General features: G+C 38.6%; 1 protein-coding gene across 5 annotated transcripts in view; it reads left to right on the top strand.

Moving 5' to 3' along the window:
* The window catches only part of sf3b1 (splicing factor 3b, subunit 1), a 48,850-nt gene that overhangs the window by 536 nt on the left and 32,986 nt on the right, over positions 1 to 15,328 (top strand). Inside the window, exons 2-7 of one of the 5 annotated variants that reach the window (XM_067987789.1) lie at positions 5,372 to 5,575; positions 9,331 to 9,506; positions 10,395 to 10,496; positions 11,025 to 11,139; positions 13,745 to 13,800; positions 14,164 to 14,243. In XM_067987789.1, the coding sequence (XP_067843890.1) occupies positions 5,548 to 5,575; positions 9,331 to 9,506; positions 10,395 to 10,496; positions 11,025 to 11,139; positions 13,745 to 13,764 (441 nt within the window). In that variant the 5' untranslated portion in view covers positions 5,372 to 5,547 and the 3' untranslated portion in view covers positions 13,765 to 13,800; positions 14,164 to 14,243. Of the gene's footprint in view, positions 1 to 5,371; positions 5,576 to 9,330; positions 9,507 to 10,394; positions 10,497 to 11,024; positions 11,140 to 11,164; positions 14,244 to 14,374; positions 14,540 to 15,328 lie in introns of those variants that run through there. The other 4 variants (XM_067987786.1, XM_067987788.1, XM_067987790.1 and 1 more) reach the window with 4 other exon arrangements.

Below are 15,328 nucleotides of genomic sequence, written 5' to 3'. Positions count from 1 at the left end.
GTAACTGCTTTTAAAAATACCCTCCAAATGTGACCGACATTTAATGTTCAATGTGCGTTCAGACAGCCGGAATTAAACTGTTGCCTTATGCATCATGTAAAGTTTGGTGGTTAAATTACCCTATGCAACGTCCGAAGCAAAAAAAAAAATTTTTTTTTTGCTTCGGACGTTGCATAGGGTAATTTAACCACCAAACTTTACATGATGTGTAATTTATTTTTGTTTATTTAATGGTTAGGAAATTGACTATCATTCTAAACAGTTAAAATGCAGAACTTCTGTCGAAAGAAATAAAAATGGTGAAAATAGCCAAGTTGGGAAAACAGATGTGCAGTGTTTTTCGAAATGCATTCTATTTCCCTGGCTGTTCAGCTCTCGTCCAAGGGCTGCCCCAAAACTCCGATTAGCAAGACAAGTATATACAGGAACCTCAGATATCTAGTTGGTTTTGTGGTTAGGGTCAAGAATGCTTCGAAGGTGTAAAACGCTCCATCGGTTTGGATTACTCATTTATTCTTACAGCTGTCATCACAATTAGAATTTTATTGTATGCTTTCGTGCCATGTGACAGTTTAAAAGAATAGGATTCCAGGCATGCTGAAGCCACAACACAATGTGCCATGGCCTTCCTCATGTGAGTCCAAACAAAGCTCCAAGCCTCTGCTGGCAACCAGGAGACCTGCAACAACAGCTTGGCAGAGACTCGCAATTGACTTTCTACATCCCCCTCCGGCGTGGGCAAGTTATGTAGGTGTCCCTTGCACTCAGATGTTCATGACATATAATAATTTATATTATGTGATGACCTGAAAATCTACTCTCAGGCCAGTTCTAACCACACCAGATTTGACAATTTTTGTATATTGATATACTTAAAACATAAGGCAGGTTTAACGGTTGTTTTTTTTTTAAAATCACACATTCCTATCCTTTTAGGCTTATCAATTCAAAACAGGTGAGAAAAGTCAAGAGGTTTGAAAAAATAACTTGTAGCATTAACTGGAGTCTTCCACTTTTACAAATCACAAAGTTTACTTATCTTTACACAACAAAATAAAATTTCCACTTCTGATGAGGTTCATTTTGGCTACCCACAGCTTAAGCTACACTTCTAATTTGTTTCCCCTAATTAAATAACACTCTGAGCATTTTGTGCATGAATCTTTCTCTCATTTGCTTTCTGGATGATCAAAGTCATAACACATAGAAAACTTGTCTGATCAAATGTTCATTACCAGCCAAGACTAATTAATACTTTACATTATAATATCATCAGCCCATTGTGTTTTGTTGATAATGGCCGACTTGGAAATATATCACCGTTCCTTCATTGTCGCTGGGTCAAAATCCTGGAACTCCCTTCCTAACAGCACTGTGGGAGAACCGTCACCACACGGACTGCAGCGGTTCAAGAAGGCGGCTCACCACCACCTTCTCGAGGGCAATTAGGGATGGGCAATAAATGCCGGCCTCGCCAGCGACGCCCACATCCCGTGAACGAATAAAAAAAATGTATACCTCCTATACTATAAAACAGAACTAAATGTATAAAGTACAGACCTAAGAAAGGTACTTAAAAATCAATGCGTACAAGTAGCCAACAACTACATTATATTTTTGGACTCATCTTAATTTGAATTACAGAATTGACCGGTATTTGCATTTGGACTACCTTTAAGGAGCGAATATGCCTACCATTCAACAGTGCAAAGAAGAGTCTACTGGCTGAGGTTAGAACCCCTTCAGGCCAGTTGAACAAGGAATATGTGGAGTAATGGGCTAGACTCCTCCAAATAAAGAGGATAAGAACATAAGAAATAGGAGCAGGAGTAGGCCATGTGGCCCCTCGAGCCTGCTCCACCATTCAATAAGATCATGACTGATCTTCGACCTCAACTCCACTTTCTCGCCTGATCCCCATATCCCTTGGTTCCCTTTAAAGTCCAAAAATCTATCAATCTCAGCCTTGAATATACTCAACGACTGAGCATTCACAGCTCAGGATAGTATGAATTTGGGGTTATTTTCCAGAAGAGCACATTAGCAACTAAAGCTGAATCAGAGCCTTTGAATCTCAGTCCATCTCCCATAATGTTGCACATGTAGTCTTCAGGAGAATTATGTTTAGAGGGTGGAGGAGAATTATGTTTAGAGGGTGGGGGATAATTGGACCAAGGTGAGCAATTGTAATTCAGTCCCCGTTTTAAAGTCATACATTCTATCCTAATTTTTAAATAATACTTCGATTTTATATTATTTATAGTTAAACAGGAAAACTTATGACAACTTGGGAAGCAGTGAAATAGAGTTTTTTTAGAACACAGGAGATTACAGTATAGGCTGTGCAGCTGGGAAATGCAGAACTGAAGTGCTACAGCGCCGCCACACCATGACAAGTCTACGTAGGCAGTTTCCATTATAAATGTGAACATAAGAATTTATAATAGAATGCATGCACACGTAAGACAGATTGGTCAATAATGGAGAAAAAACTCTCCAACTATGGTTGTTATCTTCTGCCCTTACCAAAACCAGGTTTTGGTAGAATTCCTAACTGCAGTTTCAGGGTGATGTAACCACAAGATAATTATGGACGAGGAAGACCATTCGACCAATATCAATTAATCCACCCAGAAGCAACCTACGGTCATTCCGTTGCAGCTTCCAATTGTTTCTTAAATACATCCATGGTTTTCGCCACCACCACACTCTGCTGGGAAGACCATTCCAAGCAGAGCAGATGAAAAATTCTTGGAGCCTTGGTCACGAAGAACATTCAGGGCCTCTCCGCATCCCCTGCACAACACCCGCACCCACCCACCCCCCCACCCACCCAACACCCGATCCATTAAAACACAAACTCTGACTTGAACAGTAGCCCGAATTCCATGTGCCCATCCTGTTGCCATATCCCTTTATCCCCCTTTCTTTCAAGCATTTTTCTAACCCTTGACACCAGGGATCCATCTCATGGTTCTTCTCTGCAATGTCTCAGCGACCAGAACTGGATAAAGTACTCATGGTGTAGCCTGACCAGAGGACTGTACGTTTTGATCACAACTTCTTTTGTCTTATATTCAACTGTTTTGGCTATGCAGTTCAACAGTCTAATGGCATTGTTGATTGCTGCTTTGCTCTGCACTGAAGCAAAAGCAAAATATTGTGGATGCTGGAAATCTGAAATAAAAACAGAAAATGCTGGAAAACACTTAGCAGATCAGGCAACATCTGTGGAGAGAGAAAAAAAGTTAACGTTTCAGGTCTGTGGAGGGCAGAAGTGATTAAATGACAAAAGGGATGATGGTGCAAGACAAATGGGGGTGGTAATGGGACAAGTAAAGAAACAAAAGATTGGTCCAGAGGAGGTGTAAATGCTTACAGCAGAATAGCATAGGGGGAGGGAAGCATAGCAAATCTGTTAAAGTGGAGAAGACTCCCTGGGTCCGGGAATGTGTTCAAATAAGATTGGTAGATCCCATGGGTGCAGATGATGGGAAGGGAGGAGGTGAAAGGGCAAGTGTTGCATCTCCTGCACTTGCATGGGTAGGTTCCGGGGAAAGGGGTGCAAGTGTTGGGGGTGATGGAGGAATGGACCAGGGTGTTGCAGAGGGAACTGTCCCTTTGGAATGCTGGGAAGAGAGGGGAAGATGTGTTTGGTGGTGGAAATGGCAGAGGATGATCTGTTAAATGTGGAGGCTGGTGAGGTGAAAGGTGGACCCTATCATGGTTTTTTGGATGGAGATCAAGGGGTGAGGGCGATGGCCCTGTCAACCACAGTGGAGGGGAATCCTCGGCTGAGGAAAAAGCAAGATATTCTGGAAGCAATGGTGGGTCATGTTTAGCATTGAGTCTACTATGACTCCTAGGATTCTTTCCATTTCATTCTTAGCTATTTCAACACCATTCAGAGAATATGTGTGTTGCTTATTTTTCTGTTCCATGTGCAGTACTTTGCACTTGTTTGCAGTAAATTTCAGGTACCATTCACCTGCCGCATGTACTTATATAAAGTAGAGGAAAATCAGCAAATTTCAAACCTAATCACAGTTACCAATCACAGGCATTAAGAGATTCATTATCTTCCAGAAGTGGAAAAAAATTGACTTTGTGTCTCGTTTACATTTTCGAAACAGAAAACAGAGAGTCGGGTTCAGGGTAGCAATTCAGACTGTCAAAAGGTGGGAAGTGACATTCCACAAGGATTGGTGCTGGGACCACTGTTGTTCACAATTTACATAAATGATTTGGACTCAGGAATCAGAAGTACAATTTCAAAATTGCGGATGACTCCGAATTAGGAGGTATAGTTAACACTGAGGAAGACTACAACAAAATCAAGAAGACGTTAATAAACTTGCAGAATGGGCATGTAATTGGCAAATGAATTTCAATATAGATAATTGTGAGGTATTATAGGAAGAATAAGGTTCCACATACTGCTTGAATAATAAGTCTAAATGGGGTAGAGGAGCAAAGGGATCTAGGAGTACAGATACACAAATCACTAAAAGTAGCAATGCAGGTTGATAAGGCCATAAAAAAAACAAACAAAGCACTGGGGTTTATTTCTAGAGTGATAAAATTGAAAAGCAGAGAAGTTATGTTAAACTTGTATCAAACCTTGGTTAGACCACACTTGCAGTACAGTGCACAGTTCTGGTCTCCATATTATAATGTGGAGATGCCGGTGATGGACTAGGGTTGACAATTGTAACCAATTTTACAACACCAAATTATAGTCCAACGATTTTATTTGAAATTTACAAGCTTTTAACTATATTATAAAAAGGACATAGAGGCACTGGAGACGGTGCAAAAAGGGTTTACAAGAATGATACAGAACTAAGAGGATATACTTATTAGGAAAGGCTGAACAGGCTGGGGCTCTTTTCTCTAGAAAAGAAGGCTGAGGGGTGACCTAATAGAGGTCTTTAAAATTATTAACGGATTTGACAAGGTAGACGGAGAGAAAATGTTTCCACTTGTGGGGGAGATCAAAACTAGGAGCAATAAATATAAGATAGTCACCAATAAATCCAAAAGGGAATTCAAGAAAAACTTATTTACCCAGAGAGTGGTTAGAATGTGGAACTCGCTACCACATGGAGTTGAGGTGAATAGCATAGATGCATTTAAGGGGAAGCTAGATAAGCACGAAGGAAAAAGGAATAGAAGGATATGCTGATGAAGAGGGGTGGGAGGAGGCTAATGTGGAGCATAAACACCAAATGTCATGTTTCTGTGCTGTAGCTTCTATGTGAAAAAAATCTTATAAACAACCAAAAGAATATTACAATCCAGTTCAAAACCAAAGGGGTGAGCGAGGCACCAAGATTAAATTAATTTTCATAATAACTATTTTGTTTAACAGCAATCATCAGACATTCCTTGAATTGGGGTAAGACCAACTAGGCAACATAATACAGTGCTGACAATTGGAGCTCTGACTTTCCACTGATGCAGATTAACTCCTGCCCATCAACCCACTCCTCGCCTGCTAACGGAAATACGTCACCACCTCGCTTCCGTTCTTGATCTCTGGACAAAATGGCGAAGATCGCTAAGACCCACGAAGGTAATTTCGGGGGTTTATTCAATCAAAAAAAATGTGTATTTTTTTAAACGAACCAAGTTTGCAAGAATTCTGCTCCAAGTGTGTCCGCAGTTTGCGGGTTGTGAGAAGAGGGTCCCACGGAGGAGTGTGGAAGTTGCCGCGCTCGCAGCTTATTGTGCGTGTGGTTGAAAGAAGTCGGGAAATGGCGTCGGGGGTGAGAGCGCAAATGGGGCCGAGGAGCGGCCTGGACCATGAGCTCTCCCCACGAGTCTCGCAGCATGAACGAGCTTTTCATTTAGGGAAATTTAAACAAAAAAAACCCCATCCACACCCAAATTAAAGGGATTTGAGTGGCCGCGTGTTCTGTCTCAGGAGTTTTTGATGCAGGTGGTGATACGTAGTTGGTTTGTGGCCTTGTCAATAACAAACCCAGTTGGACATTATCGCCGCCGCCGCCATCATCACAAGCGAGCGGCTCTTTGCGACTCTACAAAGTTGCAGGATTTCATGCTGTTGAGATTGTTGGGAGGGCAGATCAGATTTCACCCCAATCCTTTCTACCCATGCAGCAAAATACTGCATTCTCTATTCACGTGTTTTATTATTGGATGGTTTCTGAAGTGCATTTCTTGAATTTTGGGCCATTCACTAAAATAATATAAAGCTTTACATTCAAACACACGCATTATTCTGAAATTGTAAAAATTGAGTTCTGAGATTTTCTGTGAAAACAGCCTAAAACCACAGAAAATTGGCATGCCTATTTTGACGGTTTGCGCAAATCTGTAACAATAGTTCTGTAAACTTTATACTGCATTCCCCCTTAGCTTCGTGAGTGGTTTGCAACCGGCAAGACTGCTGTGTACTGCCTGTTTTTCTAAATCACATTCCTGCTGCAATGAAAGCGCACTGCTTCTGTTTGGAAACAATTGAATGTTTTCAAAGCACAGGTAATGGGGTCAACACCCTCAAAGCATTAAAACAAAATTCGGCTTATTAAATATCGGGGGATTCAGTGACACCCCACCCCCCCAACATTTCGTAAACCCACTATGACTCAAGAATGATGTTGAGCCCATTTGTCGCCTTGTATCACTGAAACAGCATCCTTAAAGTGATAATTGCTCTCTAATCTACAAAATGCATGTGGGGTTGTAGTTTATTCAATTGCTTGGATTAATGGGAGTTAATGTAAAATAGTGTTTCTTCAATTTTATACAACTTTTAGGTATGTCAGTTACTTGTAAAATATAATTTGAAGATTAAAACTGCACATAGAAATAATCACAAAGAAATTCTGTTTGAAAATTGGTGGATTCTTTGGGTTCCAAGTGAAATATCAGCAGGTGATGTGATTGGGACCAAAAATTTATATTGAGAAGCATTTTTGTTTTGCTAAGATCAGCGCTTCTTGATACTTTGAAAATCTGGATTAATGAGAATCATACCTGTTCAAGATACAAGTATCTTGTATTTCATTGCAGGTTAATTCGTGCCTGATTTTTTTTTTATCATGCAGTTATTTTTCCAAATACACCATAATACCATTCCATAGTTTAATGTTGAATTGCTGGCAGGACCTTGGAAATGACAGTTTCTTTGAGCGAATAATTTTTTTTAAGAAGTGTTCAGTTCACAACTCTTGACTAACAAACAATAATATTACAGTAATAAAGTTCCCCAATGTTAGGAATGCTTTATTGCTATAACAACCAAAATAAACTAAAATAATTAAAAATGTAAATAATGGCTTCTCATTCTGTTGCATTAAAAATGTAAATACTGCATCTCATTGTGGCACTTTTTTCTGGCAAATCTAAATAGGTGCATTTACACTACATTTTACTATTGTGATTCTTTCCATTTCTACACCAGCCAACCGTAATACTTTTCTGAGTGAGATGGTAAATTCCTACCGAATAATTGACAGTTTTATGTGATGGTCTCTGCACCCTTGCAGCCAGTATAGATGGAGGAAAAAACCTCATACCATTAGGCTGGATTGGATTCAACGCCAGGTCATGGAATAAAAATGAGCAAGCATGATAAGCAGCTACATTATACAGTTCACCCCACTGCAAGTTATTTTATCTTTTTTTCTCCCATTCTTTACACTGCGTCACACAGTATTTTAGCGCACTTTTATAGACAATTCAAATTGTGACATTGATTATGTTCACGTCATCATTTAAAAATGCAAAACATTCATTCCATCTGCTTTGCAGTAAGATGACATTGAATTCCTTTTGATACCTCCAACCGTTCTCATCATGCCTTTTAGTATGCAGATTTGTCAATTGTTTTGATGCCTTCCCTACCCGTATTTTATGCTGTACTTGACTGACTCCATATTCTGTGCATCAACAATCTACCTCAACCTTGTCCTCTAAAGAATTTTTAAATTTTACATTCTTTTACCATTCTCAAATGTTAATAACTGAGCTTTGGGCTATCTGATTTAGAATCAATATTTGCTTTGCTCAGTTTTTCCCATCTTGAAGACACTGAGTCTTGCTGGGGTATGGCTCCTTGAGCTTTTTCAGCTCTGATACTTGGTCCAAGTGGCAGTTGTTCATGTAAAAGCTGGAAATTGAGTAATTGTCAGTAGGGGAATCAGTTGTGGAAAGCCAAACTCACTGTGCAGATTATCCAGCAAAAGGTAGTTACTGAATAGTGATCAGGAGTAGGATACTGATGCTAGTTGTAGCATTCCTCATCCCCCACCCGGATTGAGATCAGTTAACTGATTGTGGGTTAGCGGTTGTACTAATGATTTTCCTTGTCTGTGTCACTCAGTAGTGCATCACATGGTGCAGTTACCTATTGAACCAATTAAGCAGCAATTTTGTACCTTTTTATTATAAATATTTACTGCAATTTGTCAGTAGACCGCCAATTTAAATAAGTCTTGTAATTGTCAGTTGGATCACAAAACAACAAAAGTTAACTATTTTCAACATAAATGACAGAATATTTCTAAAAGATTTCAGAAAGATAAATTCTGAAAGATGAAAACATAATTTAGTAGGATAGGCATGTAAGAACAGGAATAGGCCATTCAGACCCTTGAGCCTATTCTGCCATTCAGTGAGATCATGGCTGACCCGTACCCAACTCCATTTACTCGCATTCGCTCCATATCCCTTGATACCCACCCTTACCTATCAAAAATCTATCAATCGCAATCCTGAAAATACTAATTGAGCCAGCATCCACAGCCTTTTGGAGGAGCGAGTTCCAGATTTCCACTACCCTTTGTGTGTAAAAGTACTTCCTGATTTCACTCCTAAATGGCCCAGCTCTAATTTTAAGGTTATGTCCCCTTGCTCTGAATTACCCTACCTGAGGAAATAGTTTCTCTCAACCCTATCAAATCCCTTTATCATGTTAAGTTTTGGAAGTTGGGGAAATTGTGATGATGGATACAAGCTAACTGATTCATTGGAATGAACATGAAGGGCCAAATATCCTTTTTTTTCCACAGATTCTTGTATAATTTATGGCATTGTGATTTTTGTAATGTGAGTGCTTCAGCTAGTGCCTGTTTTGGGTTATCTTTGCATGGTAAGTTTGATTGACGGGAGGTATTATAAAGTTTCACTGGACAAGTGTGCAACAGTGCTTTACACTTGGGATTGTAACTATTTTGATGCATAGTTTGTATGGGGATATTGTATTTTCCACAGATAAGCACAAAAGTGTCAATGGACCTCTTATAGAAAAATGATTCATTCAAGTTGTTACTACTTTTGAATTTTTTTTTTCTTATTCCAAAGATATTGAGGCACAGATCAGAGAAATCCAGAACAAGAAGGCAGCTCTTGTTGCAGAGGGTGATTCAGATGGAGTTGGTCTTGATTCAACTGGTTACTATGATCAGGAGATCTATGGCGGAAGTGACAGCAGATTTGCAGGATATATGACATCAATTCCTGCAAATGAGCAAGAAGAGGTAAATAACTTTGCTTAAATTGTCTACACTCAGTTACAACCTAGTTTATGAACATTATTATTCAATCACACTTTGTTTCTAGACGATATTTTAAATTGTATTACCCCATATACTGTACTAGTGAAATTGCTATTGTGAAGATCAGATACAGTTAGGGCAATACGTGCCATCTTAAGTGATATCCTGAAATTTTTCTTTTTTAAAGAAAAAACACAAAAGTGGCTTCTGATGGTGTAGTGTATGAAACACTGATGCACTACTGTGGAGCAAAATGACACTTTTTCTCTGGTTTTCTCTCAAGTCTGCACTTGGACACACTGTATGGGTTAATATTTAGTGGAATTTGACAAAAAGCTGTTTGGCTATGCCGAATGATAGATCATGATCAAATGATTCATTCAAGTTGTTACGGTGGAACTGTATTATGATCTGACAATAGCAAACCGATGCATAATTATGTTGTTGAATTATAAATAAAATTTTAATTAGTTATTATAGCTATGTTGGCCCTTTGCTGGAGCAATCCAAAATAAAGCCCACCATATTGCGCTCTTTCCAAAGCCCTATTACAACTACATTTTTGGTAGTACCTAAGTTTTATAAGATCTTTTGCAACTTTGCAAGTATTTTGATTCTTTGGCAGAATCCTTGATGTTCTTTCCTGGAGGTTAGAAATATCTCTTGGATGGAATTGGCATGGTGCTGTTATGCACCTAATTATGTAAAAGATTCTTTTTTTAAGGAGGAAATAACGAGTAAAATGAAGCTTAAAAATTCCTCAGCTAGTGTATTTTTTTTGTTCTAATGAGCTGAAATAAAGTGAAAATAGGTTCATCGTCAGAAAAGGAGTATTTCACTTTTTTGCATTACATCTATTTGCTTTCATAGGATGATGATGACTATTCGTCTCCAAGTTTGCTTGGTCAGAAGAAGCCCGGATATCATGCACCAGTGGCACTACTGAATGACATACCACAATCAAATGAGCAGGTAGCATTCTGTTCCTTTCAGTTTTGTGTGTTTATTGAACACTGACTTAGTGCTGGATTACTTCTACTTACAGAAATGCTTCTCGTTATTTAAGTTTCATGTAGGTTGGTAGATATAATATAGCCCTGTTTATCATAACCATGCAATGAATGCTGGTCTTACCAGCGGTGCCCACATCCCAAGAATGAATAAAGAAAAAGCAGTTTTTATTTTTTTTTTGCAAGATCATCCTCTTGTATTGACTAGATAATTTCCATTTGGGCGAGATTGCTCAGATAGTTTACAAATATATCTTTCTTTAGCAGAAGTGTGGGACCATTTGCATTTGGATACAACTTTATTTCAATATTAGTAGAATATTTATGTTCAGTTGTTAATTTTTCAATAAATTAGCGAGCTGTGAAAAATAGGTAATTTGTACCAACATATGAGTAGATAAAATTATATGAAACAAATTGCATGGAGAAGCTTTTGTAAATTTACTGCTTAATTTTGTTATTTATCCGTTTCTTTACTTTGTATTTACAGTATGATCCATTCGCTGAACATCGACCGCAGCGAATTGCGGAACGGGAAGATGAGTACAAAGCACGTAGGAGACAGATGATTATTTCCCCTGAACGTCATGATCCGTTTGCAGATGGTAATTTTTTCAGATTGTGCTGTTCTTTGTTGAGGGGTGTATAACAGTTCAGCCCTTGAACTTTATTTACTATGCTTATTTCACAGCTTGCACTATTTAAAACACCATATTTTGAGAACTTGTTAAAATTAAATTGTGCAGGGCACTTCAAATCTTGAATATCAGTATGTCCAAGTACATGTGGATATGCAACATTTGAAGGCTTATTTTTACCTGTGTTTTGTTGTCTACGCAGCAGGCTGTTGAAACAGTATAACTGAAAAGTTAAATATTTAAAAATGTTCAGGAATGTATGCCCATTGCCTTCCGCATTAAATTAATTAGACATTTTTTGTTTTAAAGGAGACCTGTTGGCTGAATTTTTGTTCTTGTATGGAATGAAAGATTGCTCATGGGGACTAGTGATGGTTAAAATGTAACATTTGTAAGGCAAATACCATAAAAGAACAGTACTTTCAGACCTGGTCTTGTGTGGAAGGCTTTGGTACATGTACAAAAATAATTACCTGAAAGATTAAATTAAAAATGAGGCCATTCCAAATATATACAGAGGTTTGCTGGCCCACCAAACAAGCCATCTCCCGCGGCACACCCTGCAAGTGGAAAATATTAAATTGCTCTTGCCCCTCCCTGTTCATTTGTCATACCAGTACAGAAGAGGTCAATTTTTAAAAGGTTCTTGTGTTCCATTTAATTAGATACAATCTTGTAACATTTTCTAATCAGTTTTTCAATTTAATTATTTGTGAACTATGATCCAGCCAAGCATTCTGAACAGTTGACTCAAATCCAACTAAAATATCATAAATTTGAGACTGGTCTGCTGTTGTGAAACTGACTTAGGTGCATTGCTGTCAAAAAAAAGTTATTTCTGCACGTACTGAATAATACAGCTCAAGTTACTGCCAGTGGGCAGTGTATCCATGCATAAAAGAACAATTAATTGTGTACAGTTGTGTCTGAAAACTTATAATCAGAAAAACAATCTTAAATTAACCAGATTGCATTTTTCAGAAAGTTTTCATTCATGCACTGCTGTACAAATTGCACATTTATGAATTGGCTGCACATTCACCCTATGGCTGAGTAACTAATTATGTTTTCTGTATTAAAGATCACAAGTTAATACAAACTGTTAAATTGAAAGCCACAAAATCTATCTTTTTTTAGCCTACTTATTCAAAGCTTTAATTTCTCAACTCCTGTTCAGTTAACTGAAACAGGTTGGGCTTTTGTTTATTTTAAATGGCAATGTTTTCTCTGGAAAATGTTGCAAAACGCATAATGCAGTGTTGCAGGACTTTTCGAAATATATCAGTCCATTGCTTCCAAGTGATGTCATCTTGATGAAAATAACACTTGAGCTTTCCCCATGGTCTAGTGGGTAAAAGCACCTTCACTAAGGCATATAGATCAGGAGGTCGATTTCCAATCTCTGCTAAGTTAGCTGATCTCAGCTGGAGCCGGAGTTGGGATCGTGCCATTGGCCTCAGTGCTCCTGGGTTAGGGAAGAGAGAAGACGGCCATTGTTCCTGCTCCTCAAAGCTGTTCACTGACCCCACTGAAAAGTCCACATATGTGAACATTGGGTGATAACAGGATTGATCTTTATTGTCTGGTCCCTCACCTGTCCTTTCTCCAGATCGATAGCATGCCAACATTCACTGTGCAGACCCACACATAATGAATGACCATCTGGATGAGGTACAACAGGCAGTACCTGTGGAACGATTCTCCTGCAAGAATCTGTGTTTCCAGATGAGGAGGGAAAAAATTGATTGGAGGGAGGAGAATGATTCTAGCTGTTCCAGTTCTGTTGTGAAGACAGATTCCCTTCCAAGTTCCTTTCTTTATCACAAATCTAGGTTGGAGCTGGTCATCCTCTGAATTAATTTGGTGTGGCCTTTTAGAAACTCTTTTAATGGTAGTTAGTTAGATACTAGTGATGTGGTTGCTACTGGGAGGCATAGTGGGCCAGATGGAAGTTTTGTTTTTTTTCAGGTGAGTGAGTTTGCATTTAACAGTGAGATAGGAAGTTATGATCTATGTACTACATTTTCAGTGTAACTAGAGTTGCAGGTTTAACTGAGAGAGGTATCAGATCTATAGTATGTATGTTTTATCAGGGATAGAATCTGACATTTCTGTAACTGTAATTGCTCTAAATATGTTTGCTGGAATTCCACGGGCCCATACTAACTGTCCTTAATTTCTTTCCTACAGCAGTACTGCTATGACAGTCCTGTCTGCATTCTTAAGGGTGCAGTGCAACAGATCGTGTGTAGGTTATGCTGAAAAAGTAAACCAAAAGGAAGTCCAATGAAAGTGGCAGTGTGACACTGCCAGTGTAGCATGTTTTTAGACAAACCCAAACAGCATAATCCCAAATAAAAGTATCCTGTTGAAGTAACTTTTTATGCTTAAATAGTTGCATTTACAATTATTTTTAATATGGTTAATATTAAGCAGGTAAAATTTGTTTTGTCCTAAGAAGTTTGTTAGTACACATATCGAGTGAGATTTTAAAAACTAACACAAGGTGTGATGTTTTGAATTTTAAAACCCTTTCCAAAGTGTTACTAATGGTAAAGAGATAATTTTCTAGGCTTCTGTTCTGCTGCTTGAAGTCAGAACTGCTGATGGACACACAGGCCCGCCAGTGTACGTATTCCGGAACATCAACGAAGGAAAACCAACAATAATGGACACTTAATGTGTTTTGATGTCTTGCGTATGATTTGCTTATAACTGCACTTAGGCATTTATTTTTAGATTGTTGTAATTATTACTGTTTGTATTCAAGCAGGTTAAATTGACCATCAGGTTGCTTCTCTGTAAGTTGCTGTGATTTAAACGAATATGAAAATTGAGAAGTCAGCAATTTTAAGCTTAAAAAAAATTGAACCAAAATAAACTGTAGACTGTTAATGCAAAAATATCATAAATAGATAAAGTAAAGTTGATTTTTGTCTTGTATCTGCACTAATCGTTTTCCCGTCTATTCTCACTATTTTTGTCCCTCAGGTGGAAAGACCCCAGATCCTAAGGTCCATGCCAGAACTTACATGGATGTTATGCGTGAACAGCATTTAACGAAGGAAGAGGTAATGGCACTTTTTTTTACTTTGAAATGTTAGTTTCACATATATGTATAACACCTCATAGGTCCCTGTAAAATAGTATTAACCCGGTTTTATTTTAAAGTTTGTTTAATATGTGCATTTGTTTATTTCAGAGGGAAATAAGACAACAGCTAGCTGAGAAAGCTAAAGCTGGAGATCTTAAGGCAGTCAATGGATCAGCTCAACAGCCTGCCAAGCGCAAGCGTCGCTGGGATCAGACAGCAGATCAAACTCCTAGTGCCACACCCAAGAAAGTATCCAGCTGGGACCAAGCAGAGGTAAGAGGGAAGTCTAGCTTTTTTTCCCGCCCTACTCTCCTTTCTCCTCTTAAGCAAGTGATTCCACAAGTGTTGATAGTCCCTCATTCATGTGAGCTTTCCTCATTTGTGAACCGTGGCAGTGTATGCTAGTGTGTATTCGAATATTGGAGGCCATAAAATCTGAGCCAGATTGTGTCCTCCTTGTGGAGGTTGCTGAGTAGTAATGAAAACCGTGAAGCTGAGCTAATTTTTGCCCAGGCTTGGTGGCACTCCATCTGCAGATTAACTAACTCAGGACATGTCAGAGATCGAACCTGGCTTCTTCCCAGTTTCAGTGGCACAATGCCCCATCATGCAGTACACTTACTCGTTAGCCATCGGGAGTAGTAGAAAAAGTTTTGTATATTATGTTTCTTTCATGCTTTATTAACATGAGCTTTAAGATTCAATAAGGTTTATTTGTAACCTCCCATCCCCAAATTTTTTGTACTCTGAACCTTCTTCGAATCCATCCACCCTTCAGGTTGCAACAGGACTTAAAGGATAAGACAAGTGGAGTTGAGGAGGGGGGTGTGAACGATTACTTTCATGTTAGAATAGTCACTCCATCTAGGTATGCTTATTATTTTTAAAGACTCCTATAGTGGAAAGATTAATTTCCTCTCCTATAGAAATCCACCAGTTTGAGTCTGGACTTGGCGTGGAGTCGTTTTGGATAATTGGGCTATTGTAAGGAAAAGCATAAGTTACTTCTTAAGTTGAATGTGCTGATTACTAAAAAAAAGACTCCAAAATGTCAACAGGAGT

Source organism: Heptranchias perlo, chromosome 7 (genome assembly GCF_035084215.1).
Source record: "Heptranchias perlo isolate sHepPer1 chromosome 7, sHepPer1.hap1, whole genome shotgun sequence".
NCBI classification, from domain to species: domain Eukaryota; kingdom Metazoa; phylum Chordata; class Chondrichthyes; order Hexanchiformes; family Hexanchidae; genus Heptranchias; species Heptranchias perlo.
This window is presented reverse-complemented; position numbering and strand designations above follow the sequence as displayed.